Raw genomic sequence first — 18,386 nt, 5'->3', positions numbered from 1 at the left:
GTCGTCAGTGCCTCCTCAGTGCCATGGTGGCCATGGCTTCTGCAGCACCTGATACAGACGGAGAGAGCGGGGCGTGGCTAGGCCGGGGGTCAGCCTCACCGTGAGGGGCCCCGGGGGTCCGTCGTGCCCGGAGTGCGGCCCGGACCCTCGGGAGCGGCCCCCTTGCCCTCGCCCCGTCTGTGTGTTGGCGACACTTAAACGCCTCTCATCGACTCACCTATCGCTTTTCCTTCCCTCCTAGCCGTCGCCTGCTGTCCGGACCTGCTGGCTCTATTTCCGTTGTGGAATTTTATTTTGGGCTGTAAACTTACGTAAGTTAGGTTGACTGACCAGCCATCGGAGAACACCTCTCCCAACCCTTCACGAGTCCCGTTCCTTTAGTGCTCACCAAATCCTGCCCAAGAATTCAGGGAGCCGTCAGTCCGTCCCAGGAGCTGACTGCACACATTCCTATAAGATGCCTGATGGGTTTTGTACTTGTCAGTTTTGCTGCCTCTGTGCTCCTTCTATGCTTTTCCTGAAAAGTGATTGGGTGGCGTGTGTGTTTGACTTGCTCTCTCCCAACCGGGAAATTGGAAAAATAGGTACCTGAAGCACACTTGTTCTCAACAACTAAAAAGTATAGCTTGGCGAACAAAATACTGCTGGGTTTCCTCTTTATGTGAGGGGCAGTCCTCTGGTCTTGACCCCTTCACGGGATTATTGTCCCTGTGAGTATCTTCATGGTGTGCGTTCCTGCACTTAGTATTTCCCTGTGTATGCTTTCCCAACTTATTTGCATACAAAGTGTAACAGATCTGAGAATAAAGAGGCTGTGAACCTTTCATTTATTAGCTGCAGATACTTATGAAACTGCAGATTTATGGGAACCTGTATTCTGCTCTTAATGATTCTAGTCTGGGTCTTTCATTTCCAGATGATGCGTGAGGTGATGCCAACCATCAGTGAAGCCGAAGGCTCCCCAGGAGGAAGTGGGAGCCATGCATCCGGCTCCCCTTCACAGGCAGACACAGATTCACATTTTGAACAGTTGATGGTCTCCATGCTAGAAGAAAGGGACCGACTTCTTGACACTCTTAGAGAGACTCAAGAAACGCTGGCATTAACCCAGGAGAAATTACACGAAGTTGGCCACGAAAGAGATTCCTTGCAGAGACAGCTCAATACTGCACTTCCACAGGAGTTTGCTGCATGTACGAAGGAACTGAATGCATGCAGCAAACAGCTTCTTGAAAGGGAAGAAGAAATTGCTGAACTGAAAGCAGAAAGGAACAACACCAGGCTGCTTTTAGAACATTTGGAATGCCTTGTCTCTAGGCACGAGAGGTCTCTCAGGATGACCGTGGTGAAGAGACAGGCACGGTCCCCAACCGGTGTGTCCAGCGAAGTCGAAGTGCTCAGAGCACTGAAGTCGTTGTTTGAGTACCACAAAGCTCTGGATGAAAAGGTGAGAGAGAGATTACGATTTGAGCACCACAAAGCTCTGGATGAAAAGGTGAGAGAGAGATTACGAGTAGCACTTGAAAGGTGTAGTTCATTAGAAGAAGAATTAGGTGCCACACACAAAGAGCTAATGATTCTTAAAGAACAAAATGATCAGAAAAAAACACTAACAGATGGAGCGCTTGACATGAGCCATGAACAAGAAAATACCCCGAGCACGAATGGAAAGAGATCTTCTGATGGTTCGTTAAGCCACGAGGAGGACCTTGGTAAAGTAACAGAGCTCCAGGCAGTCATAGACAAGCAACTGAGGGAGCAGAGCCAAATGAAAGAGCGCCTGGCCGCCCTCTCCAGTCACGTGGTGGAGCTGGAGGAAGATCTCTACACGACCAGGGAAGACTTGATCAATTCTGAGGAGATGAACACGAAATTGCAACGGGACATCTGTGAAGCCATGGCCCAAAAAGAAGACATGGAAGAGAGAATCAGTCACGTGGCAGAGCTGGAGGAAGATCTCTACACGGCCAGGGAAGACTTGATCAAATCTGAGGAGATGAACACGAAATTGCAACGGGACATCCGTGAAGCCATGGCCCAAAAAGAAGACATGGAAGAGAGAATCAGTCACGTGGCAGAGCTGGAGGAAGATCTCTACACGGCCAGGGAAGACTTGATCAAATCTGAGGAGATGAACACGAAATTGCAACGGGACATCCGTGAAGCCATGGCCCAAAAAGAAGACATGGAAGAGAGAATCAGTCACGTGGCAGAGCTGGAGGAAGATCTCTACACAGCCAGGGAAGACTTGATCAATTCTGTGGAGATGAACACGAAACTGCAACGGGACATCCGTGAAGCCAAGGCCCAAAAAGAAGACATGGAAGAGAGAATCAGTCACGTGGCAGAGCTGGAGGAAGATCTCTACACGGCTAGGGAAGACTCGATCAATTCTGAGGAGAGGAACACGAAATTGCAACGGGACATCTGCAAAGCCATGGCCCAACAGGAAGACATGGAAGAGAGAATCAGTCACGTGGCAGAGCTGGAGGAAGATCTCTACACGGCCAGGGAAGACTTGATCAAATCTGAGGAGAGGAACACGAAATTGCAACGGGACATCTGCAAAGCCATGGCCCAACAGGAAGACATGGAAGAGAGAATCAGTCACATGGCAGAGCTGGAGGAAGATCTCTACACGGCCAGGGAAGACTTGATCAAATCTGAGGAGAGGAACACGAAATTGCAACGGGACATCTGCGAAGCCATGGCCCAAAACAAAGACATGGAAGAGAGAATCACTACTCTTGAAAAACACTACCTCGCTGCACAGCGTGAAGCCACGTCTGTGCATGACCTCAATGATAAACTTGAAAATGAAATTGCAAACAAAGACTCTATGCATCGACAGACTGAGGATAAAAACCGCCAGTTACAGGAACGGCTGGAATTAGCGGAGCAAAAGCTGCAGCCGACCATGAGGAAAGCCGAGACACTCCTGGAGGTGGAGGCGGAGCTGGCCCAGAGGGTGGCAGCGCTCTCGAAGGCTGAAGAGAGACACCGCAACATTGAAGAAAAGTTAAGACAGATGGAGGTGCAGCTGGAGGAAAAGAACCAAGAACTGCAGCGGGCAAGGCAGAGAGAAAAAATGAATGAAGAGCATAATAAACGTTTATCAGACACTGTTGACAAGCTACTTTCAGAATCTAATGAGAGGCTCTAGCTTCATCTGGAAGAGAGAATGGCTGCTCTAGAAGATAAGAATTCTCTGTTACGAGAAGTTGAAAATGCAAAAAAGCAATTGGAAGATACACATGATAAGGATCAGCACATCTTAAACACTGAAGCATTGAGTGCTGAACTAGACCAAATGAGACTAAGAGGTGCTTCACTTCATCATGGCCGACCCCACTTGGGCAGTGTCCTGGATTTCATGTTCCCTGTGGCAGACAGTCACACAGATTCCTACAGCACCAGTGCAGTGTTGTGGCACCCCCAGAAAGGCCGCCTAGCTGCTCTATGGGATGAGCCTTCCAAGGTAGAAACTCTTAATGAACAGGATTGGGAACATGCCCAACAGGCTAGTGTCTTATCAAATGTAGCACAAGCTTTTGAGAGCCAAGTCGATGTGTCTGATGGCAAAGATGACGGGGACACTCTACTCAGCTCAGTTGATCTGTTGTCACCCAGTGGACAGGCTGATGCACAGACATTAGCCATGACGCTTCAAGAGCAGCTGGATGCCATCAACAAAGAGATCGGGTTCATACAAGAAGAAAAGGAAAACACAGAGCAGCGAGCAGAGGAGATTGAAAGTAGAGTTGGTAGTGGAGGCTTAGACAATCTTGGTCGTTTGGGATCAATGAGCTCCATTCCGCCCCACCCTGCTTCCTCCCTTGCCAGCTCCTCCCCTCCAGGCAGCGGCCGTTCCATCCCAAGGAGGATTCCTCACAGCCCAGCCAGGGAAGTAGACAGACTGGGCATCATGACTCTGTTGCCAGCATCCAGAGAGGAGGCACGAGACGACACAACAACGATAAAATGTGAAAGCTCCCCTCCGGCCCTCCGGGGAGACAGGCTGCATAAGGGGGCATTGCACACAGTCAGCCATGAGGACGTCAGGGACGTGAGAAACTCGACAGGCTCCCAGGACAGTCCCGTGAGCAATCCCAGCAGTAGTAACAGCAGCAAGGACTCACTCCACAAAGTCCCAAAGAAGAAGGGCATCAAGTCCTCTATCGGCCGCTTGTTTGGCAAGAAAGAAAAGGGCCGACCTGGACAAGCTGGCAAAAAATCATTAGGACACGCTAGTGTTTCAGAGACAGATAATGCATCTCAAGATGCCTTGGCACTGAGCAAATTGGGAGGACAGGCTGAAAATAATCGTAAACTTCAAAAAAAGCATGAACTGCTTGATGAAGCCCGAAGACAAGGTTTGCCTTTTGCCCAGTGGGATGGGCCGACCATAGTTGTGTGGTTGGAGCTCTGGGTGGGGATGCCCGCCTGGTATGTCGCTGCTGCCTGCCGAGCCAACGTGAAGAGCGGGGCCATCATGTCGGCCCTGTTGCACACCGAGATGAAGCGTGAGATAGGCATCAGCAACCCCCTGCATAGGCTGAAGCTGAGGCTGGCCATCCAAGAGATCATACCTCTTACCAGCCCGTCTGCCCCTCCCATGTCGCGAACGACACTCGCATATGGGGACATGAACCACGAGTGGATTGGGAACAAGTGGCTGCCCAGCCTGGGCCTCCCTCAGTACCGCAGCTACTTCATGGAGTGCCTGGTGGACGCCAGGATGCTGGACCACCTGACCAAGAAGGACCTCCACGGGCAGCTGAAAATGGTCGACAGTTTCCACACAAACAGTTTCCAGCGTGGAATTATGAGCCTGAGAAGATTAAATTATGACCAAAAAGAATGGGAAAGAAAAAGAGAAGAAAGTCAGAATGAAGTAAAAGATGTGCTTGTTTGGAGCAATGATCGAGTGATTCGCTGGATCCTGTCAATTGGCCTTAAAGAATATGCAAACAATCTTTTAGAGACTGGCGTTCACGGTGCCCTTCTGGCCTTCAATGAAACCTTTGACTTCAACGCACTGGCGCTATTGTTACAGATCCCAACACAGAATACACAGGCTAGTGCTGTCTTAGAAAGAGAATTTAACAACCTTTCGGTCATGGGGACTGACAGAAGGTTTGATGAAGACGATAAAAGCTTTATGAGAGCACCATCAGGGAGAAAAAAATTTAGACCAAGGGATATTCGTGGCTTAGCTGCTGGATCAACAGAGACTCTTCCCGCAAACTTCTGGGTTACTTCTTCTATGTCTTCACCCTCCATGCAGCCAAAGAAGATGCAGATGGACGGCAGTGTGTCAGGAACACAGAGGTTGGATTCTGCCACAGTCAGGACTTACTCCTCCTGCTAAAGCCTCCTGCTCTTTACCCACACTACTTCTACAGATGACTATTCAGCATTTTGAATCCAACAAAGACTACATTTTAGAATGCAATGGAATCTTTAATCTGTTAATACTTGTTATATGGACCCTAAGATATTTTATTACAGTTTTTAATTAGTGAAAATTTCATGAATACCATAGAGAAATATTTTAGAATTTAATGTTTCTTATATTTATGTAAACTTATGACTCTTCATTTATATAGTTACTTCCTTTTTCATGTATATCCAGGCTATAAATATCCTTTCAAATCAATTCATGTTCTTATACCTAATTTTAGTTTTTCAAATGAATGTACTTTTTAATGCTTATATGTATAAATCCTATGGACAAATATAGGGCTTTTGTAAATTATACATTTATTGTAATTATTATTGTTTAATTTTTTAATGATAAACCATTACAGAGAAGAAAAATAAATTAAAATAATAAAAATAATTTTTAAAACAGTATTAACTCCAAGAGATGATTCTTGAATGTGAAGATTAAAAAAGTAATTTCAGAAACCAAATGGAAAGATTAAGATTGTGACACAATCTAAACTCAGGAAGGAGAAAAGCCAGGACATGAATGACCTCCTCTTACAGTCATCTTTGGTGGGTTATTGAGCAAAACTTCTGTCTCAAGGGGAGGTGTAAATCTTCTAAGCACAGGGAGTATGTGGCCAGGGGCAGAAGCCCAAACCAGACAGCCGAGGGGACAACTAGAACTGTGTTGTCCACCTCAGGCACCCTTGGCAATATGCAGAACCACAGTGCATGAGCCTTTTCCAACCCACTGCAGTGGCCCACAGAGGAAGGAAGACATGCTCAGATGGCAACATGTGCAACCTACTAACACAGCTTCTAAGGTTTTTCGTTCTAAGAAAACAGACTCCTGGGCAGAATTAATTCACTAATTAAACTGATATTTATTGAGTACCCTTTATTTACATTTACAAAAAACTAATTATTTATGTGATGACTGTCATAATAAGGAAGTTGAGCCCCACAGAAGCATTTAACTTCAGAGGGAGCTAGCCTGGCCAAGGCTTCAGGGAGCACTCCCCAGAGGAAATAAAGCTAAAGCTGGGATCATAAGGGTTAGGAGGAGTCAGCAGGGGGAAGACTCTGGGGAGACAGCGGAGGCAAAGGTCCTGAGGCGGCAGAGAGCCAAACACGAATTTTTAAGAGACTTGAAGAACTGTGTAACTGAAGAACAGAAAGACAGGGTAGGAAAGGAGCACAATGGGATCTGCTATACTCGTTGATTTCCCAGCCAACGAGAATCACACTTAACACTGGTAGAAGATATTGTGGGATTTTAGTAACAGAAAGATATAGCTCTAACCTGCACAATTTGCTAGTATAGCTTTAACCTGCGCTTCTGCAAACGCTTGCTAAAACCGGGGAACATATCTAAAGGCATTTAATCTAAAGCAGCTTCTAAGGGGCTGTTGAAATGTAAAGCAGCTTCTAAGGGGCTATTAAGCAGCAGGGGGCCCAGGTACACTAAACATTCCAAGAAGGGCATGGCCCCCACCAGGTCCCAGGCACGGGCTGGTTCCTTATCGAAAAGACTCCTTGCCAGGTGCCAAGGAAGATATAGGATTGAAAGAAGCGCCATTACCGGGGGTACCAGCCTACTAAAGCCCACCTGTAAATCTAAAGGCGCCACAGATCTACCGGGGTACTAGCCTGCTAGAGTCTGCCCACAAATCCAAGGGCGCCACTGATAACCGACAACTCATCCTGTCATAAAGATCTGTTCAAGAAAAACTGTATAAAAAATGCTTGTGTTGTAAACTGGGGGGGCTTTTCATAAAGGCAAAGTGCCCCAGCATGCTGGAAAAATAAAATCCCTCTTGCTGATTGCAACGGTCCTGGTCTTGTGGTCTTTGTGAGGCGAGCCGCTCCTTTCTGTAGGATTTGTTCTTGGTGCACGGGTCTTATATTTTTGGGGGCTCGTCCGGGATTGGCTCGCTCTCCCTGGGACCAAAGACTAGAGAACGGAGGATCGCTCGAGCAGGTACCGCCATTGTCGGTATGACTGTGTCTGTTTCTTTGGTTGTCATCTGTAAGCTGTCTGTTATAATCTGGTTTCGGTGGCTCCAGGACGGAATCACCGGTCTGATTTTAGATTTTCTGAGGCTCCAAAGCGGAGCCATCTGAAGCGGACAAGCGGCGGGGCAGACGTGCCGGCACGCCGCAGCCACAGGAGTCCTGGAGGACACTCCAGATTCCTCTGCAGGAGACGAACAGGTTCGGCTCCACGGGAGATCTCTAGGACTAGTAAAGAGACCCCTCCCGAGTTCTCTGATAATCTGGTTGTGGCGCTCGTGGCAGGGGCGCATCTGTGTTTTGTTTTTTGTCTGTCTGGTTGTGTGTGTGTGTGTGTGTGGGGACTGACGATTTTCTGGGGCGCCATGGGGCAGACTGTCTCAACCCCTTTGAGCCTGACTCTGAAAAACTGGAATGACGTGAAGGAAAGAGCAAACGATTTGTCTGTGCCGGTTAGAAAGAATAAATGGGTAACACTTTGTTCTTCGGAGTGGCCAGCTTTCCGACCCGGATGGCCTGCTGAAGCTTCCTTCTCTGTGCCGTTGATTACAGTGGTAAAAAGAAAAATTTTCAATTCTGAAAATCTCCTAGACCAGACATCTTATATCATTGTCTGGGAAGATTTAGTCATGGATTCTCCTCCGTGGGTCCGTCCCTTTGTACCCTTAACAGGTCCAATGGCTGTGTTTGCTCTCCAAGAAGTAAAAAAGAAACCGAGGTCCTGCCGTCCACCGACCCAGACTGGCTTCTTTCTGATCCCCCTCCCCCTTCTTTCCGATCACAGGCAGCCCGGCCGTCCGCACCACCAGAAAATGAATCCGAGGGAGGGCCTGCTCAGGGGACACGCAGTAAACGAGTGGCCCCTCCAGATGCTCTTCCTATTTTCCCCCTGCGGGCTTACGGCCCTGCTGATGAAGAGGGCAACCAGCCCTTACAGTACTGGCCTTTCTCTTCCTCCGATCTTTACAATTGGAAATCTCAGAATCCCCCTTTCTCTGAAAACCCCCAGGGTCTCACTAACCTTGTAGAATCTCTCCTATTTACTCATCAGCCCACCTGGGATGATTGCCAGCAGCTTCTACAGGTCCTGTTCACTACCGAGGAGAGACAACAAATCCTCCTGGAAGCTCGAAAGAATGTGCCAGGAGGGCCGAGCCCATGGCGCACTAGGGAGAGTGCGGCGCTGGGAGTGCGGCGACACTCCCACCGCGGATTCGGATCCTATATAGGAATGGCCGGTGCACTCACTGGCTGAGTGCTGGTCACAAAAAAGACAAAAAAAAAAACCACAATATTTCTTGGCTGTCACCCATTTCCAGGGCAGCCCTGGGCCTTGTGACACTCTGAGCACAGCCCAGCAGATATCTTTCTTTAATAAAGCTGGAATGGTAAAAAAAAAAAAAAAAAAAAAGAATGTTCCAGGAGAAGATGGGTGACCTACCCTCCTCCATGATGTTATAGATGCACGGTTCCCGTTAATCAGACCAAACTGGGACTTCAACTCGGTGGAAGATAGGGAGCACCTGAAGGTCTACTGCCAGGCTCTAATGGCAGGCCTCAGAGGGGCAGCAAAACACCCCACCCATTTGACTAATGTAAGAGAGATAACCCAGGGGCCCGATGAGTCTCCAATAGCATTCCTGGAGAGACTCATGGAGGCATTCCGTCGGTTCACCCCGTATGATCCTGGTAGTGAAGAGCATAAGGCTACAGGGACGGTCGCTTTTATTGACCAGTCTAGTAGGGACATCAGGAAGAAACTGCAGAGACTGGAAGGGTTGCAAGATAAGTCATTAAGAGAATTAGTGCAGGTGGCTGAAAAGGTTCATCATACCAGAATCAGAAGAAGCAAAGGAAATAAAGAGAAAAGCGCCAAGAAAAAAATTTTCACAAACTTCTGGCCACTGTAGTTAGGGAGACTAGGGAGCCCAATAAAATGGTGCCAGGCAATAAAAAGGAACCCCTGGCGAAGGATCAATGTGTGTACTGTAAGGAGAGAGGACACTGGGTTCGAAACTGCCCCAGGAAAAAGAAAGAGCCTCAAGCCTCCAAAGTCTTGGCCTTGCAGGAAGACAGTGATTAGGGGGGACAGGGTTCGGGTCCCCTTCCCGAACCCAGGGTAACTCTCAAAGTGGAGGGGAAGCCTACTCAGTTCGTAGTAGACCCTGGAGCCGAAAATTCAGTATTGCTACAAGCAAACGGACCTCTTCTCGGGAAAAAGTCATGGGTACAAGGGGCTACAGGGTACAAGCAGTACCCATGGACTACCCGAAGAACAGTGGACCTAGGCGTGGGCCGGGTATCCCACTTGTTCATAGTCATTCCCGAGTGCCCCTACCCACTGCTGGGAAGAGATCTGCTCACCAAAATGGGTGCTCAAATTTATTTTGACCCCGAGGGACCTCGGGTGCTAAATCGGCAAGGAAAGCCTCTGCAGATACTAACCCTCAGGTTAGAAGATGAATACCAATTGTTTGAAATGCAAGGGCAGGAGACTGGACAGATGGATTGGTGGTTAGAAAACTACCCCCAGGCGTGGGCAGAAACAGCAGGGATAGGGAAGGCTAAAAACAGGCCCCCCGTCCACGTAGAGCTGAAGGCTCAAGCCAGTCCTATAGCTGTCCGACAATACCCAATGTCCCGAGACGCACGCAAAGCCAGCAGACCCCACATTGCTCGTTTGCTCCAGCTGGGAGTCCTACGGAAGTGTCAATCAGCCTGGAACACGCCCTTGCTGCCGGTCCGAAAGCCTGGGACTAATGACTACCGACCGGTCCAAGATCTCCAAGAGGTAAACAAACGCGTGGCCAATCTCCAGGCCACCGTCCCTAATCCCTATAATCTTTTAAGTTCTTTACCTCTAGACAGGAGCTGGTACTCAGTACTGGATCTCAAAGATGCATACTTCTGTTTGCCACAGACTGCAAAAAGTCAAGAGTACTTCGCTTTCAAGTGGAGAGATGCAGAGACTGGCCTAGCAGGGCAACTCACTCGGACCCGCCTGCCTCAAGGGTTCAAAAACTCGCCCACCATCTTTGATGAGGCCTTCCACCAAGATTTGGCTATGTTCCGGGCCTCTAACCCACAGATAACTTTGTTGCAGTATGTGGATGACCTCCTCCTGGCAGCGGCCGACGAGGAACTGTGTTTAGAAGGAACAAAGCGTCTCCTCATGGAGTTAGGAGAGCTGGGCTATCCAGTTGGGAGAGCCACGGGCCGGCCCCTACAATTTCCTTATTTTAAAACACTGCTGGTTCTCTTAATGTTTTCAAATGTAAAAAACTCTCTCTCTCTCTCTCTCAAGCTATCTATAACTAACAACAGTTTGGTAAAATGTCATTTAAAACAAAAGTGAAAGCATTTGTTTTCTCCCTATTAATCCCCCCAAATTTAATAACTTTAAATATCCTCATAACTATTATAACAATGTGGCTATTTTTATAAGTTTAATAAAAATTAACTCTCTCCTTATAACAAAATATAATTTAAAACTTTAAATATAAAATAGCATGTCTCACTTCCAAGTTCTGACCCCTCTTTCATGTTGCCTACATTTGGCCTAACTGCTGCTTCATCCTGCTGTTCATCTTCCCCCCAATGTAAAACAAATCACTATAAAAAAGTAAGCCAAAATGTTCCTTTCAATCACCACCTGGGAAAAAGCCTTCCCAACAGCAAAAAATTTATACAAAGAAAAGTAAAACCTTTTCAATCAAGATATTAATCATTAATGCTTTTATAAAAAATGATTAAAAAGGGAAAAACGTCTTCTCTACAAAAGCAGTTCTCTAAATATTCCTGGCCTTAAAGAGGGTGTTTGTAACTTAAATAAAACATCCTGTTCTTAAACAAAAACTTGTAATTAATCAAAAATTTTACAAAAAACTAAATGCTTTAAAAACAGTAATGTCCTAAACAGTTTAACAAACTTTCTAAACTCAGAATCAACTATTATATGGAGCAAAATCCCTTTCCGGAGTTTCAACAATTGGTAATTACACCCAATTCGCAGCACCTAAAATAATGCTGCTGTAGCTGCCCTAAAAAACAAAACAATAACATCTCAGTCCTCACCTAGAGTAAATTAAAAAACACTTGCTATGCTAAATAATACCAACTTTGCTTTAAATGCTTTTGTCTTAACTGTGCCAACCTAATCTGTAACGTTTGCTTTTTCTTTTAAAATAAATAAAATGGGGGGAGATGTGGAATATACTATAAAGCATATGTACTTCACAGGGCCTGGTTTTCCAAAGCCTTACAGTTTCAAATATTAACCTTGCAAAAAACAGAAAATTTTCCTCAAGGTATAAAGTCTCTGCTGTAAAATAAAAATTTGTGGCACAGCAAGGTTGCTGGCTCAAAAACAAATAGATTACTAAGTAAATTATAAAAATACCAAAAAAATTGCTGTAAAAAAATGTTTGTTAATAAATCACTTAATTGCCTTACTAAAATGTCATCTGCCTTGTTTCACTAAAAGTTACCAGTCTATATTGTTAAACTATAACCCTACCTATGTTCTCTTCCTGGTCTGGAAAATAAATGCAAAAAAACCCAATTGGGGTTAATTTCCCAAAAAAGGAATGCCTCTCGCTTAAAAATTCTGGGAAAGTTAACCACTTTGGGGCTTCTCACTGCTCAAAAAAAAAAGGGGGGCTTTAAGTAATCCTTTGCGGCTCCATCACCCAGGGGAAGTGGGGTAACAAATCTGTGGGGGGCAAAACAACAGGTAGAACTCTTAAGCAATTTGCTTCAGAGTGGACCAACCACTGAAAACAGAATTACTAAGCCATAGACAATTTCAGTGTTCAAGCAGATAGTGCTACCTTTTAAGGCTTCAATGTAATTAACCTGACTACATGAATGTTTGAAAGTCATCATTTCAAAGCTAGAACCTAAATGGCATGCATAAGAGCTCCTCTCTTAAATAAAGGCAAATCAGCATTACCTACCTCTGTTTGGTTGTATCTGCATTAACCTCCATGATACACCAAGCAATCTGTTCAGCTGCTTACTATTGAGCCTAAAACCATCTTCAAGGGTCTCTGTCACAAATTTCCTTATCGTTTCTATCCAACTGGAATCCTTCGTCAAAGCTGAGGCACTGGCCAGGGAGAAAATGATATCAGACAGTGTTAAGTTCAGTAAGAGATGATCTATGTTATTGGAGACAATCGTGCAATGCTTCGTGCTAAAAACAAAGACAAACACACATCTATAACGTGTTACATCAACTGTGTCTGCTTCATTTAGAATACTTAAAATAATCAATCAATGGATAAAACACATTTCCTTCTAGAATTGATAAATTGCCACAAAGACAGGTGCATAGGCCAGGTTTAGGCCACAGTTCTAGAAATAAACCCCATCCATTAGGGAATGAAGGTTGTTAAGACATGAATTACAGTGTATACTGCTCAGTTCACTACGAAGTGCTATTCACACAAAAGGTAAATGCCCGAGAATCTCAGAAGATTTGAAAGATAAAAAGACTTGAAACCCCTAACACACTTAGAGACTTTTTTAATAGAAGATACTTATATTTGGATGAACACCACAGTAGATCTTGGCTCTGCTTTTAAGTAATCATTTGACTTAAAAGAATCACTAATTTCTCCTGGCCGCAATTTCCTCATGTGTGAAGGAGACTTATCTAGGTAAGCACTGGTCTGAAATAACTTAATTTTTTATTTTTATTTTTATTTTTATTTTTCTGGGGTAAATACTATCATCTCTTTATTACAGATGAAGTGAAAAAGTAATTTCTCCTGGTCACAAGTCTCTTCAGTGGAGGAGCCTGCGTTTGCACCCTAGCTGTCTGGTTCCCATACACACGTGTCTACACCTCCCTGAACGGAGGGCCTGCTCTCTGAGCACTTTCCTTTCCTCCAGTTCAGCATCTTTGCTTCTTCACATTCCTTTCTCCATGATGTCTGCTATAGGCTTTCTTGTACATTCCACTTATTTGGTTAAGAAGATACATTCCTTTCTTTGCTGAGTTTCTTTTGTATTGTATCGTTAAATACTTTTTCTGCATATATTGAGATAAGTGTATGGGTTTTTTTCTCCTTTAAATTTGTTTTTCTGGAAGCCACAAGTTGGTCCTGATTGATATATATATATATTTTATTTTTTTATTTTTTATTTTTTTGGTGGTTGCCTGGTACAGGGATCGAATCCTGTACCTTGGTGTTATCAGCACCATGCTCTAATCAACTGATCTAACTGGCCAGCCCCTGAATTTTTTTAAAAAATGGATTGGGTTGGGAGATGCAGTTTGTCATGTTGTTGTTTAGGATTTTTGCATTTATGCTAATCAGTGGTAGTGGCCTGCGATTTTCTTTTTTCAAAAAAAGAGAGAAGACTCAAATTAGTAAAATCAGAAATGAAGGAGGGGATATTATTACCAAACTTACAGAAATAAAAAGGATTATAAAGGAATGCTTTAAAAATTGTGTGCCAATAAATTAGATAGATTAGTTATAATGGATGCATTACCAGAAAGACACGAACTACTGAAACTGCATCAAGAAGAAACAAAAAATCTGAACAAAACTATAACAAGTAAAGAACTTGAATTAGTAACAAGAACTCTACGAAGAAAAGCCCAGGCCCAGAAGGCTTTACTGGTGGACTCTAACAAACATTTAAATAAAAGTTAGTATCAATTATTCACACACTGTTCCAAAAATGTGAAGAGGATGAGCTTCCCAACTCATTCTATGAGACCAATATTACCTGACATCAAAACTAGACCAAGATATCACAAGAAAAGAAAATTACAAACCAATATTCTCTTATGAATATAGATGCAAATACACTAAAAAAATACTAGCAAATGAAATACAGAAACATTAAACAGAATTATGCACCATGGCCAAGAGGAATTTATCCCAAGAATGCAAGGTTGGTTAAATATATAAAAATCAATAAGTATAATATACCCTATCAATAGAATAAAAAATAATCACAAAAAACACACATGAGCATCTCATCAGAATATTGAAAAGCATACGACAATATCTAACAACGTTTTATGATAAAAGTACTCAACATACTAGGACTAGAAGAGGATTTTTTTAACCCGCTAAAGGGCATCTATGAAAATCCTGCTGCTAACATTGTACTTACTATTGACTGATAATTTCCCCTAAGGTTAGAATAAGACAAGAATGCTTACTCTTACCACTTCTATTCAGCATGTACTGGAGACTCTATCTAGGATAATTAGGCAAGAAAATAAAATAAAAGGCACCAATATTGTAAAGGAAGAAGTAAAACTATCTGTATTCTCAGGTGACATAACCTTGGAAATTCAAGGAACCCAGAATTGCCAAAACAATCCTAAAAGGCAGAATGAAGTTGAAGTGCTCACAGTTGGAAACATAGAATAGTTTCCAATTTCAAAATTTACTAAAAAGTTACACTAATCACGACAGTGTGGTAATGGTACAAGGACAGACATATTGACGAATGGAATAGAATTGTGAGTCCAGAAATAAACTCATATGTTTAAGGTCAATTGCTTTTGGACAAGGGTGTTAAGACCACTCAGTGGGGTAAGAATAGTCATTTCAACAAATGAAGTGTGACAACTGGATAGCAAAATGAAGTTGAACCTTCATCTCATATCATACACAAAATGTATCAAAGACCTAAATGGAGCAGCTAAAACTGTAAAACTTTTAAAAGAAAACATAAGAATTAATCTTTGTGACCTTGGGCTAGGCAAAGAATTCCTAGCTATGACACCAAAAGCACGCATCAAAAAAAGAAAAAATCAATAAATTGAACTTCATCAAAATTAAAAACTTTTGTGCTTCACAGGACACTCAATAAAGTGAAGAGACCACTCACAGAATGGGAGAAAATATTTGCAAATTATGTACCTGATAAAGAATACATCAAGAATATACAAGGAACTCTTAGAATTCAACGAAAAAAAAGAAAAATAGTCTGGCTGGTTAGTTCAGTTTGTTAGAGCATGGTGTTCTTTTTTATTTTTTTATTTTTTTTTAATTTTATTTTGTCGATATACATTGTAGCTGATTATTGCTCCCCATCACCAAAACCTCCCTCCCTTCTCCCTCCCCCCCTCCCCCCCAACAATGTCCTTTCTGTTTGCTTGTTGTATCAACTTCAAATAATTGTGGTTGTTATATCTTCTTCCCCCCCCCGGTTTGTGTGTGTGTGTGTGTGTGTATGTGTGTGTGTGAATTTATATATTAATTTTTAGCTCCCTCCAATAAGTGAGAACATGAGGTATTTCTCTTTCTGTGCCTGACTTGTTTCACTTAATATAATTCTCTCAAGGTCCATCCATGTTGTTGCAAATGGCAGTATTTCATTCGTTTTTATAGCTGAGTAGTATTCCATTGTGTAGATGTACCACATTTTCCGTATCCACTCACCTGATGATGGGCATTTGGGCTGGTTCCAACTCTTGGCTATTGTAAAGAGTGCTGCGATGAACATTGGGGAACAGGTATACCTTCGACTTGATGATTTCCATTCCTCTGGGTATATTCCAAACAGTGGGATGGCTGGGTCGTATGGTAGATCTATTTGCAATTGTTTGAGGAACCTCCATACCATTTTCCATAGAGGCTGCACCATTTTGCAGTCCCACCAACAATGTATGAGAGTTCCTTTTTCTCCACAGCCTCGCCAGCATTTATCGTTCATAGTCTTTTGGATTTTAGCCATCCTAACTGGGGTTAGATGGTATCTCAATGTGGTTTTGATGTGCATTTCCCGGATGCTGAGTGATGTTGAGCATTTTTTCATATGTCTGTTGGCCATTTGGATATCTTCCTTAGAGAAATGCCTACTTAGCTCTTTTGCCCATTTTTTAACTGGGTTGCTTGTTTTCTTCTTGTAAAGTTGTTTGAGTTCCTTATATATTCTGGATATTAATCCTTTGTCAGATGTATATATATATATATATATTTTGTGTGTGTCTTTTTTTCGTGACCGGCACTCAGCCAGTGAGTGCACTGGCCAGTCCTATGTGGGATCCGAACCCGCGGTGGGAGCGTCGCTGCGCTCCCAAGCGCTGCACTCTCCTGAGTGCGCCACGGGGCCGGCCCCTGTCAGATGTATATTTTGCAAATATTTTCTCCCACTCTGTTGGTTGTCTTTTAACTCTGTTAATTGTTTCTTTTGCTGTGCAGAAGCTTTTTAGTTTGATATAATCCCATTTGTTTATTTTTCCTTTGGTTGCCCGTGCTTTTGGGGTCGTATTCATGAAGTCTGTGCCCAGTCCTATTTCCTGAAGCGTTTCTCCTATGTTTTCTTTAAGAAGTTTTATTGTCTCAGGGTGTATATTTAAATCCTTAATCCATTTTGAGTTGATTTTAGTATACGGTGAGAGGTATGTATCTAGTTTCATTCTCCTGCATATCGATATCCAGTTATCCCAGCACCACTTGCTGAAGAGGCAGTCCCTTCCCCAGTGAATAGGCTTGGTGCCTTTGTCAAAGATCAGATGGCAGTAAGTGTGTGGGTTGATTTCTGGATTCTCTATTCTATTCCATTGGTCAGTGTGTCTGTTTTTATGCCAGTACCATACTGTTTTGGTTATTATAGCTTTGTAGTATAGCTTAAAGTCAGGTAGTGTTATGCCTCCAGCTTTATTTTTTTTGCTGAGCATTGCTTTGGCTATTCGTGGTCTTTTATTGTTCCATATAAATGTCTGAATAGTTTTTTCCATTTCTGAGAAAAATGTCTTTGGAATTTTGATGGGGATTGCATTGAATTTGTATATCACTTTGGGTAGTATGGACATTTTCACTATGTTGATTCTTCCAATCCAAGAGCATGGAATATCTTTCCATCTTCTTGTATCCTCTCTAATTTCTCTCAGCAGTGGTTTGTAGTTCTCATTATAGAGATTTTTCACCTCCTTGGTTAACTCAATTCCTAAGTATTTTATTTTTTTGGTGGCTATTGTAAATGGGCAGGCTTTCTTGATTTCTCCTTCTGCATGTTCACTATTGGAGAAAAGAAATGCTACTGATTTTTGTGTGTTGATTTTGTATCCTGCTACTGTGCTGAAATCATTGATCAATTCCAAGAGTTTTTTTGTAGAGGTTTTAGGCTGTTCGATATATAGGATCATGTCATCTGCAAACAGGGACAGTTTGACTTCATCTTTTCCAATCTGGATGCCCTTTATTTCCTTCTCTTCTCTGATTGCTCTGGCTAGTACTTCCAACACTATGTTGAATAGGAGTGGTGAGAGTGGGCATCCTTGTCTAGTGCCTGTTCTTAAAGGAAAAGCTTTCAGCTTTTCCCCATTCAGGATGATATTGGCAGTGGGTTTGGCATATATGGCTTTAATTATGTTGAGATACTTTCCCTCTATACCTAACTTATAGAGGGTCTTTTTCATAAATGAGTGCTGAACTTTATCAAATGCTTTTTCAGCATCTATAGAGATGATCATATGGTCCTTGTGTTTGAGTTTATTAATATGGTGTATCACATTGATTGATTTGCGTATGTTGAACCAACCTTGCATCCCTGGGATGAATCCCACTTGATCGTGATGAATAATTTTTCGTATGTGTTGCTGTATTCTGTTTGCTAGTATTTTAGTGAGGATTTTTGCATCTATATTCATCAAGGATATCGGCCTGTAGTTTTCTTTTTTGGTTATATCTTTACCTGGTTTTGGTATCAGGATGATGTTTGCTTCATAGAATGAGTTTGGGAGATTTGCGTCCGTTTCAATCTTTTGGAATAGTTTGTAAAGAATCGGTGTCTATTCCTCTTTGAATGTTTGGTAAAATTCTGCTGTGAATCCATCTGGTCCTGGGCTTTTCTTTGTTGGGAGCCTTCTGATAACAGCTTCAATCTCCTTTATTGTTATTGGTCTGTTCAAATTTTCTACGTCTTCACGGTTCAGTTTTGGGAGCTTGTGTGTGTCCAGAAATTTA

General features: G+C 43.2%; 2 protein-coding genes across 4 annotated transcripts in view; one reads left to right on the top strand and one right to left on the bottom strand.

Annotated features, from left to right (window-relative positions):
• Positions 1 to 18,386, bottom strand: part of LOC134386481 (tripartite motif-containing protein 75-like) — a 58,401-nt gene that overhangs the window by 14,729 nt on the left and 25,286 nt on the right. For 2 of the 3 annotated variants that reach the window (XM_063108682.1, XM_063108684.1), the window contains one exon: positions 12,399 to 12,550. The exons of the other annotated variant lie outside the window; for it this stretch is intronic. The gene's annotated coding sequence lies outside the window, so the exon portion shown is untranslated. The remainder of the gene's footprint in view (positions 1 to 12,398; positions 12,551 to 18,386) is intronic. 3 annotated transcript variants of the gene reach the window in all.
• LOC134385830 (liprin-alpha-1-like) lies at positions 917 to 5,371 on the top strand. The gene is given in 3 exon segments (XM_063107507.1): positions 917 to 1,447; positions 1,496 to 1,897; positions 2,696 to 5,371. Coding segments are annotated over 3 exon segments (3,609 nt in total).

The sequence above is a fragment of the Cynocephalus volans genome, chromosome 9, assembly GCF_027409185.1.
Source record: "Cynocephalus volans isolate mCynVol1 chromosome 9, mCynVol1.pri, whole genome shotgun sequence".
In the NCBI taxonomy this organism is placed as follows: Eukaryota; Metazoa; Chordata; class Mammalia; order Dermoptera; family Cynocephalidae; genus Cynocephalus; species Cynocephalus volans.
Note: the sequence above shows the minus strand (reverse complement) of the source record. Positions and strands in the feature narration are given on the sequence as shown.